Source organism: Scyliorhinus torazame, chromosome 7 (assembly GCF_047496885.1).
Source record: "Scyliorhinus torazame isolate Kashiwa2021f chromosome 7, sScyTor2.1, whole genome shotgun sequence".
In the NCBI taxonomy this organism is placed as follows: domain Eukaryota; kingdom Metazoa; phylum Chordata; class Chondrichthyes; order Carcharhiniformes; family Scyliorhinidae; genus Scyliorhinus; species Scyliorhinus torazame.
In genome coordinates this window covers 42,018,233-42,039,399 of record NC_092713.1, presented here as the reverse complement: position 1 = coordinate 42,039,399, position 21,167 = coordinate 42,018,233, and the positions used below count along the sequence as shown (strand labels likewise).

The 21,167-nt window shown below is 49.2% G+C and overlaps 1 protein-coding gene across 2 annotated transcripts in view; it reads left to right on the top strand.

Annotated features, from left to right (window-relative positions):
• Positions 1 to 2,955: 2,955 nt before the first annotated feature.
• c7h1orf210 (chromosome 7 C1orf210 homolog) overlaps positions 2,956 to 21,167 on the top strand; it is a 63,970-nt gene continuing 45,758 nt past the window's right edge. For both annotated transcript variants that reach the window (XM_072510605.1, XM_072510604.1), the window contains exons 1-2: positions 2,956 to 3,049; positions 10,262 to 10,383. In XM_072510605.1, coding sequence (XP_072366706.1) covers positions 10,282 to 10,383 — 102 coding nt within the window. In that variant the 5' untranslated portion in view covers positions 2,956 to 3,049; positions 10,262 to 10,281. The remainder of the gene's footprint in view (positions 3,050 to 10,261; positions 10,384 to 21,167) is intronic.

The window sequence follows — 21,167 nt, the reverse complement described above, 5'->3', positions numbered from 1 at the left end:
ACCTGGCAGCATTTGGCAGAAATGCTGTTCAACTTAAAACCCTTCTGTCTTGTCGGGCTCCAATCCTATGACAAATTGCTTTGGCAATTACATTGTTACGCTAATTGCCTTATTAAAGACAGGTGATGGTCATTGGTTCAACTTCCAGAAGAGTATAAATAGACACACCTGGAACAGTTGGTGTGGTGGAACCACAGGGATTTTGTATCTCTACTGTGCTGCTTGTAGAACAAACTTGCTGAAGGAAAAGACAAGCTGTATCATCCATCCATCCATCCATCATATACGATTGACGAATTTAACACACGCTGTATTGCAGAAACATTATATTCATCCCAGACGAGCTACCTAAAATGTTCCAGCAAAGCACAGGGAACAACATACTTTTAAAAAAAAAAATAATTTTTATTGAAGGTTTTCATAAAATATCAATAACAAAATGAGAAAGAAAAAAGAACCCAACAGGGTTAAGTACAAAACACAATCTAAAAAAGCAACCCCCCAAACCCCTCCCCCCAACTGTACATAAATAATAAATTAACATTAACACCCCGACTTAACACAACAGGTGTATACACCCCCTCAGACCCTCCAGTGTAAATAACATAAACAAAAATAAAGTAAACCCCCCCCGCCCCGAGCTGCTGCTGCCATTGACCAATGTCTATCGTTCTGCCAGAAAGTCTAAGAACGGTTGCCACTGCCTAAAGAACCCTTGTACCGACCCTCTCCAGGCGAATTTCACCCTCTCCAATTTAATGAACCCTGCCATATCGCTGATCCAGGATTCCACGCTTGGGGGCCTCGCATCTTTCCACTGAAGGAGAATCCTTCGCCGGGCTACCAGGGACGCAAAGGCCAGAATTCCGGCCTCTTTCGCCTCCTGCACTCCCGGCTCCTCTGCCACCCCAAATATTGCGAGCCCCCAGCCCGGTCTGACCATGGTTCCGACCACCCTCGACACCGTCCTTGCTACGCCCTTCCAAAATTCCTCCATCGCTGGGCATGCCCAGATTTGCTGGGCTCCCTGAGCACCTAACACACCTGTCCTCACCCCTAAAGATCCGGCTCATCCTTGTCCCGGTCATGTGTGCCCTGTGCAGCACCTTAAACTGTATGAGGCTGAGCCTCGCGCACGAAGAGGAAGAGTTCACCCTCCCTCGGGCATCTGCCCATGTCCCCTCTTTGATCTCCTCGCCCAACTCCTCCTCCCACTTACCTTTCAACTCCACCACCGAGGCCTCCTCCTCCTCCTGCATCACCTGGTACGTTTCCGAGATCTTCCCCACTCCCACCCACCCCCCCGAGAGCACCCTGTCCTGTACTGGGTGTGGCAGTAGCCGCAGGAATTCCACCACTTGCTGTCTGGCAAACGCCCTTACCTGTAAGCACCTGAAGGTGTTCCCCAGGGGGAGCCCGTACTTCTCCTCCAGCTCACCCAAGCTCGCGAACTTCCCGTCACAGGGAACAACATTCATTGTTACAAAGAACATCAGCAATATTCTACACACCTCGCAGCAATGCTCATACAGATCATGTATGGGTTTCACGGTGGTACAGTGGTTAGCACTGCTGCCTCACAGCTCCAAGGTCCCAGATTCAATTCCAGCCTTGGGTGTCTGTCTGTGTGGAGTTTACACTTTCTCCCCGTGTCTGCATGGGATTCCTCCGGGTGCTCTGGTTTCCTCCCACAGTCCAAAGATGTGCAGGTTAGGTGGATTGGCCATGATAAATTGCCTCTTCGTGTCCAAAAGGTGTGGTGGGGTTACTGGGTTACGGGGATACGGTGGAGGTGTGGGCTTAACTAGATTGCTCTTTCTGAGGGCCGGTGCATACTCAATGGGCCGAATGGCCTCCTTCTGCACTGTAAATTCTATGATTCTCCATAAGGAACACTGCCTGAAAACTGAGAGGGACAGGTTAGAATTGGCCAGCATGAAAACAGAGCAAGGCAAATACTACAGGCCGACATGTGATTGGAGGTAGCGGCTTTAGGGTTACCAGAATTCATCTGGTGTCTGTACGAATGAAGATCAATCTTCAGGACACTGTTGTGTGTAGTCCTGGAGAAGCATCATCCAGTTGGACAATTGGCATAGGAAGGCAGTGCATCACAAGGATGGATGTGTTGGCTGACGAATGGCTGGAGCGGGGCGGGGGGGGGGGGGGGGGGGGGAGGTGCAAGACACATGGTGAAACCACCAGGAATACATTCAATCACAATTGTTTAGTGTTTTCGTCAGCAACCTTTTAACATCAAAGTCAGTAGTCGTCACTGTTGCTGCTGATCTCTCAGACACTTGGCAGCCATTACATTTCTGTTCTGCACTTGATAGCAGGCTCAAGGCCTAGTTAAGGAACAGTGATGAACAGGCTGATTGTCATCCAACAAGATAACTACACCATGGCACTCTAACGGTTAATCCTGCACTGACAGAATGTTTTTTGTCTCACATTGGAGGTGGTGCAGTGGAAAATATTGGGCAATTGCATTCCCCTGCAAGAACGTAAAATCCACCCATATTTACTGTCACCTGCAAAACGTGTTTTGTGACTGCTGTCGCTTTGTGTGGCCTGTGAGAGCGAGTAAACCTATACAGGAAGTCTTTCTGGTATGGCAAGTTCAGCCCAGAAACTGATCCGCCGGGTATACATGCAAATATACACATACTATCACGATCATTCCAGTTCCCTCAGCCTGGTTAGGTTTCAAAATGAGCATTGTTACTTTTTTCCAGTCTTTTTAGGTATTCAATAACACAAAAGTGGTCGTGTGTGTGAGGCCAGGGATGATTACTACCTTCACTGCAATGCAACAATGAATGCAAGGAAATCTAGAAAAACTTTGATTTGCTTGTTCGGTTAAAGATTAGCCAATACTGAGCAGGCAGAGATCAGTTAGTTAACCGCCAACGGGTGTAACCTGGAGAAGGTTAAATGTGGGCTGCAACCTTTGCACTGTGGCACTCCCACGTTACAAACACTCCTGCACTTGGAGAGGCAAAGCGACGACAAGAACCCAGCCTTTTAAAAATTAAATATCCCTCAGGTAAGAGAATCCACTTGCGTCAGCTTCAATAAAAGGGTTTCAGGTGTACATCCTGACAAAGTCAGGGGAGAATTCTCTCCCCCCCCCACCCCCCACTCCCAGCGCCCCACTCCCAGCGCCCCTCGCCTTAAAGCTGTAAGGGATCCGTCAATCTGGAAGTAATGGTAGAGTGTGCGAGGAGGAAACTGATTTCCCCTTCACACAAATACAGGGTCCAATGGTCTGGTGTTTGAGTTATGCTGCAGAGGTGTAAGAAATCTTGTAGGAAGACGCAGGTTCAAATAGGAAACTAAAAAAGTGTGGAAGAAACACACAAAGTGTTTCAAAACACACAAAGAGTAAAAGAGCACACAAACAAAATGGGCAATGATTTGGAGTGGGGCAGCGTAGAGTACAGGAACATGGAATACAGGAATCAAAAGGGAAAAGGGAAGGATCTTCAAGCAGTGAAGCAAAAGAGTCAGCGTATCGTTAATTCCTCAGCACATTTTTAATATTGTACAGGATTACACTGAATGTAGGAGCTGGACAAATTTCCATTTATTTAAGTAATGCCTATTAACCTATAAAACAGACTTGCGTGTTGAAATGTGGAATATTCAATATTGTAGTGACAACATACTCTGTTGCAAATTTAATTATGGCTTTGAATAATTTATGACCTTTGAGTGTTACCTCTTCAAACTTCAAAAAAGAACTTTGAAAGACGGTTACCATGACACGTGCTCCCCATGTCAATGTGGAGTTACCAACCTGAAATATTTAATGATCCGAAAGAGCTGATAGACATTGGGTCAATTACAATTGGCAACCCTAGCTGGATGGGCTGATAGGGCGCACCAGTCTGTTCAGAGGATTGCAGGGGCTACGCCACATTGGTACTGCTGCACATTACGGGCCTGTTTAGGAGCAGGGGAAATCAGTGACACAAGCGGGAATTCCCCGGCCATTGGGATTCTCTGTTCGCGCTGGCAGTGCATCCCCCGCTCGTGGGTTTCCTGGCGGCGAGGGATGGCGCCAATGGGAAATCCCATTGACAAGCGGCGGGGTTAGAGAATCATCGCACCACCGAGAAATACGCGCCTAGGAGAATACAGCCCACAAATTGAACGCAACCAGCACCCTCTTAAAGGAGAACTCAGAAAATTCTGGAAGCACTCAGCAGGTCTGGTAGCATCAGTGGAAAGAGAAACTGAGTTAACGGTCGGGATGTTCCAATCCCCGGCAGCGGGGATTGTGGGGGTGGAGCCAGCCCATCATTGGACGACAGTGGGATCTTCTGCTCCCGCCACTGTCAATGGGCACAGCAATGGCACCTGCAAGAAAGCGCTAAGGGTGAATTTTTAGGATGAATAGTTCATTTCTGCTTTGTAGAATTGGATGTGCAGTTGGATAGAAATGTAATAGAACATAGAACATAGAACAATACAGCACAGTACAGGCCCTTCGGCCCACGATGTTGCACCGAAACAAAAGCCATCTAACCTACACTATGCCATTATCATCCATATGTTTATCCAATAAACTTTTAAATGCCCTCAATGTTGGCGAGTTCACTACTGTAGCAGGTAGGGCATTCCACGGCCTCACTACTCTTTGCGTAAAGAACCTACCTCTGACCTCTGTCCTATATCTATTACCCCTCAGTTTAAAGTTATGTCCCCTCGTGCCAGCCATATCCATCCGCGGGAGAAGGCTCTCACTGTCCACCCTATCCAACCCCCTGATCATTTTGTATGCCTCTATTAAGTCTCCTCTTAACCTTCTTCTCTCCAACGAAAACAACCTCAAGTCCATCAGCCTTTCCTCATAAGATTTTCCCTCCATACCAGGCAACATCCTGGTAAATCTCCTCTGCACCCGCTCCAAAGCCTCCACGTCCTTCCTATAATGCGGTGACCAGAACTGTACGCAATACTCCAAATGCGGCCGTACCAGAGTTCTGTACAGCTGCAACATGACCTCCCGACTCCGGAACTCAATCCCTCTACCAATAAAGGCCAACACTCCATAGGCCTTCTTCACAACCCTATCAACCTGGGTGGCAACTTTCAGGGATCTATGTACATGGACACCTAGATCCCTCTGCTCATCCACACTTTCAAGAACTTTACCATTAGCCAAATATTCCGCATTCCTGTTATTCCTTCCAAAGTGAATCACCTCACACTTCTCTACATTAAACTCCATTTGCCACCTCTCAGCCCAGTGTTAATGGAGATATATTTGTTAGTGCCTTCTATTGCTGTGAGATGGCCAATTGTGGAGTGTAATGGGACAGTTCAAAAGGATGAAATACTGGTCTGTGGAAGTTATATCACATTTTTAAAATAAATTTAGTGTACCCAATTCATTCTTTCCAATTAAGGGGCAATTTAGCGTGGCTAACCTACCCTGCACATTTTTGGGTTTGGGGGTGAAACCTACACAAACACGGGGAGAATGTGCAAACTCAACATGGACAGTGACCCAGAGCCAGGATCAAACCTGGGACCGCGGCGCTGTGAGGCAGCAGTGCTAACCACTGAAGTTGAAACCTGATCATCCGCTCACTGACAGCCCAACCAGTTAAAAGTGGTCAAGGGTGCCCCATGTCTACCTCCTCCTATTGCCCCTTCTCCTACTAAGCTGGCCCCCGGCTTCCTGTTGATAATGACTGCACCCTCATAATGGCGTGGTTGTGGAGGGCACAGCATGAACTTTGAGACCCACCCTGGGATACAGTCCCCTTGAATAGACAAAGCAGTGGATCCACTATTTGAGGTTTCAATGAGGTTCCAAGTGGCTCTGCTGTGTGCCCACTCTGCTTGCATGGTAGAATGTTGGGTGGAGGGGGAGGGTAAAGAAAGGCTGAAGATGGTGAGTAGGGCTGACGGGATGAATGCATCATGGCTGCTGCCAGGTTAGCGGGCATTCACCGTAATGACGACTTGGCATTCAGACACGAACTACACATGTATGGAATGAAAGACATTTCGTATATCAGAGCCAAGTGCTTGCAGACGAAGGCTCTCTGCCCTATTGGGAAGCCTGCTGCCCTGGCGAAGACTTGTGCTCTTTCATCTCACTTGTCCTTTCTCAGGGAAGATACACTAAACTGCCCTCATTGGAGTATATGGCCACCGTAACTTCCTGGACGTTGTGATGGACAGAATACGGGAAATGTTGCCTGGATGGATGGGGCCAGAGGCATTAAAAATGAGGGTGGTGATGATCTTGGCAGCCACTGATGGAACTAGTCTCATCCTGTTGTGAGGCTTCAGGTGCAGGTGGCAGCACAGTTCAGTGATCAGTATTGCTGAAACCAAGTCATTTCAGACATTGCTCCTGGATTTAGGGTTAAAAAGTGCTCATGAAAAACCCTTGTTTGGTCGGGCCTTCTGTGGAGAGGCCTCTTCCTCTGCCTCCCTCTTGAGGCGTTTCCCCCTTTCTATCCAACAGCGAGCTTCCAAAAGCTCAGCCTCTGCAGAGGTAAGTCAAAAGTACCTCACCTGGAACTTGGTGACTGGATCTTTAGAGATTGGTGGTACAGGGCCCATCTTGCAGTTGTGCATTTGGGACGAGGTTTCCCCCAGGGCTTTGGAACCCTAACATTGGGGATTCTGAGCTCCCATTTGCCAGGAGCCAGACTGACCCCCTAAATGGCTGGCAACACGCCCATTATCCTATTCAGAAAGACCTAGGGTGATGATGAGGTGCTTGCATGACAAGGCGATATAGCCGATGGTACTTTGCTTTCTGTGCAAGTATGCATTGTGGGTGAAGTGCAATGCTCCCTCACCCTGCTCTGTTGTACCCATTGAGTAGCTGATGTAAATGTTCCTCTTGGGGCGCAGAGACTCGATGATGTTCCAGATGTGGCAAACTGAGAGATGTTGCCTGAATGTTAAGGGCCACAGTGACCTCGGCGGCTGCAAGCATTGCAGGAGGCAGCGGCAAAAGGGTATTGTCTCTGGACTATAATCCAAAGGCCCAGAATCATGCCCTGGGGACCTCGGGTCAAATCTCGTCATGGCAGATGGTGAAATTTTAATTCAATAAATATCTGGAATTAAAAGTCTAACGATGACCATGAAACCATTGTCCATTGTCGTAAAAACCCATCTGGTTCACAAATGTCCTTTTGGGAAGGTAATCTGCCATCCTTCCCTGGTTTGGCCTACATGTGACTCCAGACGCACAGCAATGTGGTTGATTCTTAAATGCCCTCAGGCATGGGTAATAAATGCTGGCCCAGCCAGCGATGCCCACATCCCATGAACGAATAAACAAGAAGGAAATATCTGACAACCTGAGATTACCACAAATGACTCCTAGCACGGGACTCAAGGACACTCAATGGTTAACAATCTGGAACTGCAAATTGATGGCGGTTTTAGATGCCACAAACAGCTCCTAATTTTAGCGTGGTGTTTATAATAATGTCTTGCTCTCCAAAGTATGAAATAGGTGGAAGTGCCAAATTTATATTCCACATTGTTTTTGCAGAACAATGGTTGCATCTCTCCTCCCCTCCCCCCTCCATGAGAAAAGCCATGCCTCAATCTATTTACTGTTGGAACATTGACATTTCTGGCTCTGCCCTCCAGGCGATGTAAGGTCTAACCTACAGAGCATTGGAATAACATTTAAGAGCTCATTTGGCTGCTTCCCTCATCAGAACTGTGTTTAAACAATGAGTCCATCACCTTGTGACCGCGGCCAAACACTCTTTATTTTCTAAAGAACAGACAGGAAAGGAAGTTTAGCCCTTTAGAGGCCCATTTTTCTAATACTGGGAAATACACGCCTTCTAATATTAGATGAAAGCAAGACATCCAAACAAGGAACAGGAATAGGCCACTCAACCCCTCGAGCCTGCTCCGCCATTTAATAAGGTCATGGATGAACTGATAGGATCCTAAAATCTGCATCCGACCTGTCCCCGTTAACCTATCACCCCCTTGCTGACCAAGAATCTATCCACCTCAGCAACACGGTGGCAGAGTGGCTAGCACTGTTGCTTCACAGCACCAAGGACCTGGGTTCAATTCTCGGCTTAGGTCACTGCCTGTGCGGAGTCTGCATGTTCTCCCCGTGTCTGCATGCGTTTCCTCCGGGTGCTCCGGTTTCCTCCCACAAGTCCCAAAAGATGTGCTTGTTAGGTGAATCGGACATTCTGAATTCTCCCCCCGTGTACCCGAACAGGCGCCGGAGCGTGGTGACTAGGAGATTTTCATAGTAACTTCATTGCAGTATTAATGTAAGCCTACTTGTGACAATAATAAAGATTGTTATTATTATTATTAGAAATATTCAAAGACTCTACTTCCATCACCCTTTGAGGAAGAGAGTTCCAAAGACTCGCAATCCTCTGAGTTAAAATAATTTACCTCATCTTCATTTTAAATGGGCTACCCCTTGGGCTGGATTCTCCAGTCGTTGACGCCAAAATTGCATTCATCGAACGGCTGGAGAGTCCAAGTTCCTGACCAAATTGGGGGCGCCGCCACTTTCGTGATGCTCCGCCCCTCCAAAGCGGCATACTCTAGGAGTACGCCGCGCCACGTATCAATGACCTCAGAATATTGCCTGAGGCCCGCCCCATGAAGCTCCGCCCCTCCAAAGCGGCATACTCTAGGCGTATGCCGCGCCACGTATCAATGACCTCAGGATATTGCCTGCGGCCCGCCCTGTGATGTTCCGCTCCTAACCGGCCAAGTTCCAGACTGTGTGATACATGTGTGGTCTCACCCATCAGGAACTCGGCATGGCGGCTGCGGACTCAGTCCAGCGCCGCCACAGTCAGGGCAGGGCCAATCCACGGGTAGTGGGGACATTATTCGGGCCTGGGGGCACTGTGGTGAGGCAGTCCGGGGCGAGCGAGCCTGCCGAATGAGAAGACTACTTTGCGGGCCCGGTCCGCAAGCGGCCACCACCATGTTGCACGGTGCGACTGCAGCAGTCCGCCGCCGTGCACATCTGCGGCCACGGACCCAGCAATTCTCCAGGGCATATCCGGGCTCCATGCTGCCATCTTGCTAGCCTCCAGCAAAACGGGGAATCGGTGTAAAACGCCACCGTTCCCACGCCGGCGTGGGGACATAGACAATCGGAAAATCCAGCCCTTTATTTTTAAATAGTTCTAGATACTCCCTTTGGCATTAAATAGCGTTTTACAACCAATTAAGTGTTAAAAAAAAATTATTCATTCATATGATGTGGGCATCACTGGCTAGGCCAGCATTTATTGCCCATCGAGTGAGATCAGACCAGGTAAGGATGACAGATATCTTTCCCTGAATGACATTAGTGAACCAAGATGGGCTTTTATGACCATCAACAATGGTTTCATGGTCACCCTTAGGCCTTTCATCCCAGATTTTTATTGAATTCAAATTCCACCAACTGTCCTGGTGGGATTCGAACGCATGTCCCCAGAGCATTACCCTGGGTCTCTGGGATACGAGTCCACTGACATGGGTGTTGGCATGTGGTGCAGAGTGGGGTGCGAGCAGACTGCTTGCGGGTGGGGTTCGATCGCCCTCCAGGTGGGGAGGCTATGAGTCTATGAGTGTACCCCCATAACCCTTGATTCCCTGACTAGTTACCAATGCCTCTAATAATATAGTGTTCCCTCAGTACTGCACTGCTGGAGTGTCAGCCTTGACTCTTATACTCAGGCCCTGGAGAGGGACTTAAATGCGGAACCTTGTAACTCAGACACAAGTGTGTTAGCAATTACACCTTTGGTTGACATGTCATTGCTGCAACATTGTATGTAATAGTCAGATCAAACCATCATTAATATTGCTTTACTTCAATATCCATTTTAATTGAGAATTTTAGTCATCAGATGAGAGGATTGTTATTGGCCAAGCTGCATCATAATTTTAGTTATGACAAATTTCCACTTTATTCTGGACCCTCTGATTGTTGGATTGTCAACATTTGTTCTATGAATAGATTACTTATGTTGTTAGTATCCTGATTATCATAACATGTGTAACACTCAGAGGAAGAATGTTAGTGAGATAATACTGACATATGTGTAACCATCATGAATACTGACATTTTTGCACCAATTGAATTCTAACCTAATTTATAAAATTATTAACGTCACATTTTACCGTTGATAATCAAGTAATTACATTGCTATTGATGCTCATACTTTTTATTGATCATTATGGATACATGGATTTTAAAACAATCTTTATAAATATTAATTTATAGAAAAGTCTCTGTGACGGATCATGACAGTAATTGTGTGGCAGTATGTTGGCCTGGTGCTATTCTCCACGGGATGCATGCAGGCTGTTATACGTACAATGGGTCCTTGTGAAATCCACAACGAGGTAAGTGACATTGGAAGTTTCTGTCTGTTTATATGGCTTTAACACTAATGGCCAATGCATGTAGAAGTTGTACCGTCCATTTGGATTAGTCTGAAAATACATGGCGAGTACAGTTGAATTCTAACTTTATTTCTGAAATTATTGATTTTGGATTCTCACAATTTACCATCAATAATCAGACACAAGACCAGGATTATAGATACATGGGCGGGATTCTCCAATAATGAGGCTATGTCCCCACCCCCACGCATAAACACGCGCAAATTACTCAAGACTTACCGGTCGGGGGTCCGCACATGCGCACGGCGGTGGCCTGTGTCGGCCGCCCCGTGTGACATGGCCGACCCACACCAAGGACCCACAACAAGAGTATAGGACCCCCCCCCCAGATCGCGCCCGCCCGCGATCGGTGGCCTCCGATCGATAGTCTGGCCAACCTGGAGGCTCCCCCTGGTTAATCCCCCCGCCCCAACCAGGGCGACCGCGGACTGAGTCCGCAGCTGCCACGCCGGGTGCCTGCCGGATGGAACCATGAGAGAGCCACGCCGGCGGGAACTCGGCCAGCTGCACTTGGAGAGTCGCCGTGGGAACCTCTTTCAATGGCCCCCGACCGACGCCATGTCGCCTGCGTGCGCCCGATTGCCGCTGATTCTCCGGGAATCAGAGAATCGCCTGAGCGGCGTCGGACCCGATCTCGGGTCTGATGCCCATTCTCTGTCCCCGCGCCAAGCGCAATTTTGGCGCGGAGGCTCGGAGAATCCCGCCCATGGTTTTACTCATCTTAGTTATGGTATACCTTACATGCAATGTTGAGGTAAATAATTGCTTTACTCATAGTCTTTTTATTATTTTCTCCCCCTTGGCAGAGGGTGGGACCCTGAGAGAAGGTTCAGCAGGGAGAGATGCACAGCCAAAATTAGAAGAGACAGCATGTGAGTCAAGAAGGCATAGAAGTTATCGGCCAACAAGTTAAGTCACAAGGGCGTTTGGCAAGATTGATGGTATTTATTTTAATGTAATGGATCTGACAAACAGCAGGCGAGTTGAGGGTCCAAATTAAAACATGGGGGTTTAATGCCATTGCTGTCATTGAGACATGGTTGAGAGAGGGGCAGGATTGGCATCTCAATATTCCAGGATATAGGATCATCAGGTGAGTCAGGGGAGGAGGTAAAAGAGGAGGGGGTGTCGCAATTTTTATGAGGGAATCAATTACAGCAATAAGAAGGCTTTTCAAATTAAGCCATATGGGTAGAACTTAAAAACCAAAAAAGGCGCAATCACATTGCTGGGGCTGTTCTGTAGGCCCCCTAACAATCTGAGAGAAATAGAAAAGCAGATATGTAGTCAAATTTCAGAAAACTGTAAAAGTAATAGTGCAGTGATGGTGGTGGAACTTCCCCGACATTAACTGGGGTGGTCATAGTATAAAAGGTTTAGAGGGAGTAGAATTCTTAAAATGCATATAGGAGAACTTTTTAAGTCAGGACATAGAAGGTCCTACAAGAGATGGGGTGGTCCTGGACTTAATTCTATGTAACGAGGCCAGGAAAGTGGTTGAAGATTCAGTGGGGGAATATTTTGCAGACAGTGACGATAACTCAGTTAGATTCAAGCTTGTTAGGAAAAAGGACAACAATGGGCCTGAAATCAAAGTTCCAAACTTGAGGAAGGTCAATTTTCATAAAATCAGATGCAATTTGGCCAGAGTGGACTGGGAGCGGACACTTTTAGGCAAATCTGCGACAGAACAGTGGGATGCATTCAAGAAGGAAATAGGGAAAGTACAAGACCAACATGTTCCAATAAAGAAAAAGAGTGGGACCAACAAATCCCGTGAACCCTGGATCTTGAGAGATATACAGCAGTGAATAAAGAGAAAAAGGGAGACTTATGGCAGAGTATCGAGTGTGCAAAAGGGAACTTAAAAAGAAAATTAGGAGAGCAAAAGGGGGACATGAAAGGATATTGGCAGGTAAAATAAAGGAAAATCTTAAACTGCAGAGTCCATTAAGGAACCAGAGGATGTGGAGCCAGAGGATGTAGGTAGGGTTCTAAATGAATATTTTGTGTGGGTGTTCACTAGTAAGAACGGTATAGAAATCAGGGAGAAGGACTGTGATAAAATTGAAGAAATTAACAGACAGAGAGGGGTCCCACAGGGATTAGTGTTGGAGTCCTTGCTGTTTGTGGTTTATATAAATGATTTATACTTGAATGGAAGAGGATTGATCAGTAAGTTTGCAGATGATACAAAAATTGGTGGGCTGGTAAATAGTGAGTAGGATAGCGTAAGATTACAGGAGGATATAAACGGGCTGGGTAGCTGGGCTGTTCAGTAGCAAATGGAATTCAATCCAGATAAGTGTGAGGTAATGTACTTGGGCAGGGCAAACAAGGCAAGGGAATACATGATAAACGGCAGGACCCTGGGAAGCACCGAGGAGCAGAGGGACATTGGTGTACATGTACACTGGTACCTTAAAATAGCAGGACACGTGGATAAAGTGGTTAAGAATGCATATGGTATACTTGCCTTTATTAGCCATAGAGTTTAAGAGCAGGGAGGGTATGCTGGAACTGTATAAAACATTAGTTAGGCCACAGGTAGAGTATTGTGTGCAGTTCTGGAATTCACATTATAGGAGGGATGTGATAGCACTGGAAAGAGTGCAGAGGAAGTTTACCAGGATATTGCCTGGGCTGGAGAGTGTTAGTTATGATTGTTTTCCTTTGAGCAGAGGAGATTGGGGGGCGGGGGGGGGGGGACATGATTGAGATATATAAAATTATAAGGGGCATAGATAGAGTAGACAGGAAAAAACTTTTCCCTGGAGAACCAAAGGGATCAATGACCAGGGGGCGTAAATTTACTGAAAGGGGCAGGAGCTTTAGAGAGGATGTGAGGAAAAATATTTTCACCTAGTGGATGCTGGGAGTTTGGAACTCCCTACCTGAAAGGATGGTGGAGGCAGAGACCCTCATTACATTTAAGAAGTATTCAGATGTGCACTTGCGGCTCCAAGGCAGACAAGGCAATGGGCCAAGTGTTGGAAAATGGGATTAGAATGGTTAGGTGGATGTTTTTGACCGGCACAGACATGATGAGCTGAAGGGCATTTTTTGTTTTCTTACACCTACACCATTCAGCAACAGTAAGGATGAAGTGTCTCACTCTCAGGCCCTTATTGATGTCGTTCATGAGTTGCCCAGGTGCTGGGTGACAGTAACTAGGCTGAGATTTGCTGCATAATGACAAGACCCTCTGCTGTGGCTGAAATCGGGACGTGACCTCGTATTGCCAGGCAGTGGGACCTGGCATCTTGTCAGCAGCAGCTCATTAACAGGCCAACGCTGGGGCCGTCAGTGCTGCTGGTCCAATCACTGCTAATGGTGGCCCTTGTTGATACTGCAGCTGGTGTCTCAGTGGTGGGCACCTTTAACGAAAGTTCAGGTCATTTCGGGGAAGCGGGTGTCTGGCAGCCAGGCCCTGGCAATCATGGGGCTGGTGGTGAAGCACTCATGGCACCATTGCCACAACAGTGTTCGCTCTGTGCGCCATGAATGAATGAAAACATCCCCACCTGGAACCCAATGGGAGGCTACCAAGCTTCAGTGGTTAGTTTATTACACAAAATGCATGCAGCGGCAGAAAATAGGACTTCATTGGCCACTTATGTGTCTTAATTGGCTACTCAGCAAGCAACCGAATCACCACCGTACTGCTGCGGGGAATATGGCTTTCGCCTGCAATTCTGCCAGTGCTCCCACCTCCAAGCCCGTCACCAATGGCTGGGAAAATTCAGCCCATTGACTGGCCCTCCGAATTCCCCATATCCCTTAATTTCCCTTCTGAGCATTTACAAACAAAACAATTGTTGTGCCTTCGATGTAGAAATATGTCTCAGAAACATAATTAGAAAACAAAGTCGTCAACTGAACCAAATAAAGAGATATTGAGGAAAAGATTGGATTCGGTCTGATATCAGACACAGAGATCATGATGCACGATTACCCCATAATCTGTCCCACTAAAGCAGGCAACGTGCAAACTTAACACTGTTGGAATGGATAGTCCAGCGTAAAATGAGCCACTGACTGGTTTGTTGAACGGGGCTCCAGCAGTGTGTCACTAACATGATATACAGCTAGCTTGCAATTGTTAAAGGCCATGTGCCCCTTTTAAAAGGGAAATGTAGCCAAACTGCAACAGGTGCAACAAGAGCAGCATCAGGAAGCCTATGTTTGAAGGAGGTAGGCTGATAATGGAACTGCAGATCAGAGAAAGGGGCTCCCCGGTTCTTTTGGATGCAGTGCTGAAGACCTTTGAAGGTTGAAAGTAGGAGTGAGGCTTTGTTTCCACAGAAGGCCAAAAGGCCCTCCAGGCATATCCTGTGAAGGGAAAAAGACAATGGAGGCCAATTCTCAGGGTCTGGCTCCAAGGACCTGGCTGCAGTTCCAGAAAAAGTCAAATGACCTCACAAGGGGATCAAGGTCGGTGAATGAATCTTCAAAGGCATCTGCAACGACCACACTACAACCTCTCACAATGCTCGTTGCACTGCACTGCAGCCCCTTCACTCACCATCAGCAGTCAGGTCACATGCATAACATTCAGCTACTCCAGCCTACCCTCACACACTTGCTAATATTGCCAGCATCACACCCATCGCTCGTTGCTTCCAATGTCTCCAGCTATTTAGCTATGGCAGGCACATTTGCAGCAAGCACATTGCAACATACTCACTGACATTTCTCCCCGTCTCTTGCTATAGAAGGTGGTAAATAACTACAAAGAGTAGCTGAGAACCAGTGGGGGAGGATCACACCAGTGTCTGCTGAGTCCTTTGGAGCAGATGATGCTCCACATCATGGGGCTGGCTGTGACTGAAATCATTGTGTTCGGCATCGCTGAAAATATTTGTGATGATGATCGTGATGGCCTTTTGGACCTTCTCAAATTCCACATCACCCCCGTCATACTATCCTGTACGCTGCAGGTGCTTTGACAATGGCCTTGCACTTTCCACCCCCCCTGCCAACCCCTTCTCTCAGCCCAATCATTGGTCAACCAGCCAAAAGTCACCATGAAGGCTGAGAGTATCAACCACCCTCTGATGAAGAAGAACTGTCACTTGATCCAACATTTGCAACCTCCAGTAAACATATTAGCACTGCACCTAATACAGAGTAGGATAGAGTCGGCATCTGCACGTGTTGAATCATGAGTTGGCGAGGGGGAAAGGGAGGCTCATGTGTCAGCTCACCAGAGAGCAAGGTTGAAGATGGGCTCTGCTCCACAGGATTCAGAAAGGGACTTAATCTAGACTGCTGTGTATACTTTGGTCTCCTTTAAGAAAGAAAATAGTTGCATTATAAGCAGTTCAGAGAAGGTTCACTTGACTGACACCTGGGATAAAGGGGCTATACTAGAGGAGAGGTTGGACAGACTGGGCCTGAATCCTCAAGTTAAAGTCCACTGAACAGCGAGTTCAGCAGGTTGTTTCTCAGTGGCTGCAGACCGAGAAACATCCCGCTATCCAGCGGCACTTTACCGTTCTTTTTGGTCTCGGGGAGTTTCTCCCCTATGAGGCCACACTTTCAGGGATTTCCTGCAAAGCTCGCAGCAGGAAAGGCTCCTTGCAGATTGGGGTGCCATTTTGGAAGGCTGCCCCGATCTTCCCCCAACCCCTCTCAGGCCCCACCCACTCTTTTGACATCCCCCTCATCTCCCCCAACCCTGGGCCCCAGGCACCCTTTCTACCTGGCAAGGCCCCCCCCCCCCCCCCCCCCCCCCCCCCCCCCCCGCCCCAAGCCTGGCCCTTGACACTGCCAACCTGGGCACATTAGCACTGCCAGCCTGACACCCTGGCAGCTGACACCCGATTCCATGGGACAGAGGAGCAGCTGGAGTGAGCTCAAGAGGGCCCTGGGATGTTTGGCTCTGCTGGGTCTGGTGGCTCCCCATTGTCTGCACCATAGTGTCAATGTCCTCAGCGATGGTCCTCTGTAAGTGGGCATGTTCGGCAGTGCCTCGGCAATGCCCACCTGCACCTAGAACACGCCCCACAGCGACAGGGACATGATGCCGAGGCACTCAGCCCCCCATGGTCGTCACAGAAGGAGCAATGTCTTGGGCACGACTATTCAAGAAGTAGAGGTTGTGCTCCAGGTTTTACACTGCGGTCGCCAGCCTAACAGTGTCGGGCTCAGTGCCACGCATTGTCGACACCATCTCCTGCAACCAAAGTCTTTGGGTCTCCTTCAATTGGCTATGCATTCCCTGGAATGAAACCTGGTATCCCCTCCTTAATGTCAAGGCTCTGGCCTATCATCTGCATCCGCTCTGGGAGAATCTTGTCCAGAGGCTCGACATGTGACTGGGACCTGGGATCCAGCAGACCTCCGACTTGGATGTTTCCGCCTCCACCTGATGTGAATCAACATCTGTGTGGTGCTTCACCAGACTGTGCCGCAGAAGCCTGTTGACTAATGTTGCCCACCGAGGTGTGTGTCTCTGTGCTGGTAGAAGGCGGAGTTGATACCTATGGCGCCTCAATCGTGGTCTGCACGCAACTGTTCTCGGAGGTGGCCTCTTGGATGGCAGGGGATGGCCCGGCCTCATCAGGTGGAGATCGTGTGAGACAGTGGACATGTGACCAGTGACATGAATAACTCACTCCAGACAGTTCATCTGGGTGAAGGGACAGTGGATCCTCACCTCTGTGGCGCAGGCCAACCTTGCTGTTGGTGACTGCTCTCTCGTCGGGCAACTCTGCAATCTCAGGGCCCGTTCCTCACGGGGGTGAGGTCTCAGACCTCTGGGCTCCGCCAGCCATTCTACCGTCTACTGTCCCCGATAAAGCTCCCTTTCCTAGGGGGCTGGGTCGGTGCGGGAGTGGTCCCCGCAGCTCCAGCCGGCGCGAGTTCGCGCACGCGCGCTACAGTCGGCGTATTTCCACGCATACGCGGGGGTTCCCTTCTCCGCGCCGGCCACTGGGCAATATGGCGGAACCCCAGAGGGGCCCGGCGCGGAGGAACATAGGCCCTCACGGAACCAGCCCGCCGATCGGTAGGCCCCGATCGCGGGCCAGGCCACCGTGGGTGCCCCCATGGAGTCGGATCCACCCCCCCCACCCCATTCCCCCACCCTATAGGACGGGCCCCGCAGACTCACCTTCCAGGTTTGCAGGTCCCGCCATGTGGGAACTGAGTAACCCACGCCGGCGCGACTCGGCCGAACTCGTCGGCCACTCGGCCCATTGGTGCCCGGAGAATTGCCGGAGGGGTGCTTTCAACTGCCCCCGGCATGGCGGGAATGCCCCGGGCGCCCGAGAATTGGCGGGGGAGAATCAGGAAGCTGGTGTCGGGGCGCGGGTTGGCAGGCCACCAGAAGAGAGGTGGCAACTTACCATTGCAGCTCGGTGGAGGTCGTTGGTCTTCCTCCGACATTGGATGGCGGTCCTCCTGGCCACGCCTTCCAGGCGGCATTGCTGACCCTACTGCTGGTCCTCCAATCTCCTCAGGGGAACAGGGTGGCCCATCACTCATTCACAGCGTCGAGAAGCCGGGCCAGGTCGGCATTGCCAAAGCGAGGAGCAGGTCTGCGCGCTGCCATGCTTGTGTGTTGACTGGGAGTGAGTGGTGAGGGAGCGTTTAAAAGCAGCTCCCCCTTGTTGGTACAGCGAGACAGCAGTAATGATGAGAAGCTCATGGGGGCCCATTTTCGGCACTAAGTGCCATTAAATACGGGCCACGGTCTCTTCTATGCAGCCATCGAGGAACACCCCATCAAACGCGCCCAAGGTGGCACTTTTTCCGTTGATTTGCGCCCTAAGGGTGGGCCATTTTGGAGCAGCAGAGATGTGAGGCGGCAAAGATTGAGCATCCAGTCATGCTTAGCACAACTGGAGCAAAGGCTATCGGATGCCACCTCTTCTTCATTCTCCTCTTCTTTCTCTCCCTCACGGGGTACACTTTGAAGGTGGCACCTTCATGAGCATAAAGTTGTGGAAGACACAGCAGACCACCAGGAACTAGGAGCCACTGGTAAGTATTAGAGGGCTCCCTCTCAGTGGTCCAGGCAGTGGGACTGTTGTATAGAGCGCTGGTGGCTTACCTCCACCATGCTCCTAGTGGCTGCATAGTTCTCATTTCAGACACATTGGGCTGGATTCTCTGTCGTCGGGAGCCTCCGTCTCGCCACATTTCCTATTATGGCATGTGGTGGCCATAATAGGAAACCCCATTGGCCGCCTGCCGGGATGGAGTTTCCCGCTGCCGGCAGAGGAGCGCCGCACCTGAAGGCAGGTAGGCAGGATGGAGAATCCCGCCCATTGGCTTTGCGTGGCTTTGTGGTAGAGGAGAGTCATGAACCAGGTGTACCCTTGTTACCCAGCAGTCAGCCTCTGGTATTTTATGGTGATGTCCCAACATAGTAGTTATTGTTGACTGTCACAGGATGAAAGTGTTGTGACTGCTGCCAGGATAGCTGGCATTCACAAATCGGATCTCATGGGCACCGTCACGTACCAACTGCATGTTTAGCTGCCCTTGTAGCTCCAGTATCTCTCCCCATTGATATGCAGGGCCAAATTGAACCAAAGATTGATCTCGATAGCCACTGGCAATGCCATCTTTCCTCTGCTGTGTAGCCGCAGGTCTAATTACGATAGGCGGCACTGTTTAATGGTCACCTCCTTGTGAATCGTAGCCTCCTCAGGCACTGCTCCTGACAGAGGTGGAGGGAGAAGTACTCCTGTAAAGGCACCTGGTGAGGGCCTTCTATTGAGAGCGTTCCTCCTTCTCCCAGTCTGCACAGCTTCCCCTCGCTGCTGTCCCTGCTCCATCTCCAGGTCATACTGCAATGCAAGAGGACCGGCCAGCAAAAGGGGCAATTGACCTCATCTGTAAATTGAATGATGATTCCTTTAAATAGATATAGTGGGGTTGTCAGGAAGTGATGGCTGCTTAATGAGACGGTATTAACAGAACCTGCGAGGTCCAAACTCGCAGATTGATCACAATCTGGCAAGCTTCTACCTTTCTCGAATACATTCATGGGGCAAAACCATTCAGACGGCGAGGTTTCCAGCCCCACTCCACCACTGGAAAAGTCAGCGGGTGACACACCCCACTCCTAGGCTGCCCGGCAGCCATTTAACACTCTGTGTGTGGGATGCTATTTGGCTGGAGGTAGGCCTTCTGCCCACATTTGGAGGGGAAGGCACGCCTCAGAGAGCTGTCGCCAATCAGATTGGCCAAGCAGCTCTTTAATCCCAGCAGAGCCACTGAAAGCTATGGCCACATCTAGGACTTCATTGAGTCTCACGGAACAAAGTGCTGGGAGCCCAGGATACAGTTAAGTCCAGGGGTCTCGCAGTGGGACCATGCAAAGAGATGCTGGGGGGATGACAGGGTAGGAGGTATCCATGACAAACAAAGACCCTGGTGGTATGCCCAGATTAGGAAAGGGGATAAATGAGGGAGGCACACCCTGCCTTCCCACCCAATGTGCGAGCAGGCTAAACTGCCAGGCTTCACCCACTCCCTACGGCCTCCTACCATTGGCCTAAAAATTGTAGCCAGCAGGGAGTGGCCTACATGTCCATTCATTGACCACTTGAGGACCTACGCCCTCAATTGGAGTGAAGGCAGTCCTGCTATCCTAGGCCTCACCACCCCCTCTAAAATTGCTGCCAGGTTGGGGGTGGGCAGGTAGACAGCGGGAAGGACACCAGCCAAATATATGGACTCCCTCACCTACAAATCTACCGGTGGGGGAACAGTAAAATGCTGCCCAAGGAATCTTTTACATTCTCCTGAGAGATCAGACAGGGCCTCGGTTTAATGCCACACCAAAACGATGGCATGGATGAGGATTTCAGCAGCACATGGGATTAGGTACAGGTAGAGGTATAGAAGTGGAAGTTGTTGGTCTTCCTTTCTGCACTACACAGCTTTACTTCCCCTTAAACTCTATCTGCGATGGAGAGGATTTGCGATTCTATGCTCAGCTAGCAATGTGCTTCATCTGGGCTCTCCTGAGCTGGGAGCTGGGCAGGAGCAGAGAACGCAAAGCAAGAGTGCATAGTCTGACCCATATGAAATAAAGGAGCCCTTATAATGCCCAGAGCAGACTTGTAAGGACATGGGATAGGGAAATGCTGCTGGTGATAGATACAATCATGTGTTTAGAGGGAGACCTGTCTGTGATAGAAATCAGAATAAAGTGTCTATGGGAGGTGGCAAGGTTAGGGTGGCATGGCTGTGAATTTGGGTAGGAAAGAATATATGGAAGGAGTGGTTAGGGTTGAGTGTTAAATATTGAGGAAGGAATTCAGAGGAGAGTGGGAAAGTGCTCTGTGATGCAGATTTAAATCATCATGGACAAGTGTGAATATAGAGCACAAGCCAGGTATCTATGTCTAAGGGCCAACCATCTTCAACTGCTTCATCAATGACATTCCTTCCATCATAAAGGTCAAAAGTGGGGATGTTTGCGACTTCTCAGACACTGAAACTGTCCATGTCCAAATGCAACTGGCAAGTAATATTCGTGCCACAGATGTGCCAGACAATGACCATCTCCAACATGAGAGAATCTAACCATCACTTTTTGACATTCAATGGCATTATCATTGCTGAATCCCCCACAATCAACATCCTGAGGGTTACCATTGACCATAAATTTAACAGGACTGGCCATATAAATACTATGGCTACAAGAGCAGGTCAGAGGTTAGGAATCCGATGAGGCATAACTCACCTCCTGACTCCCCAAA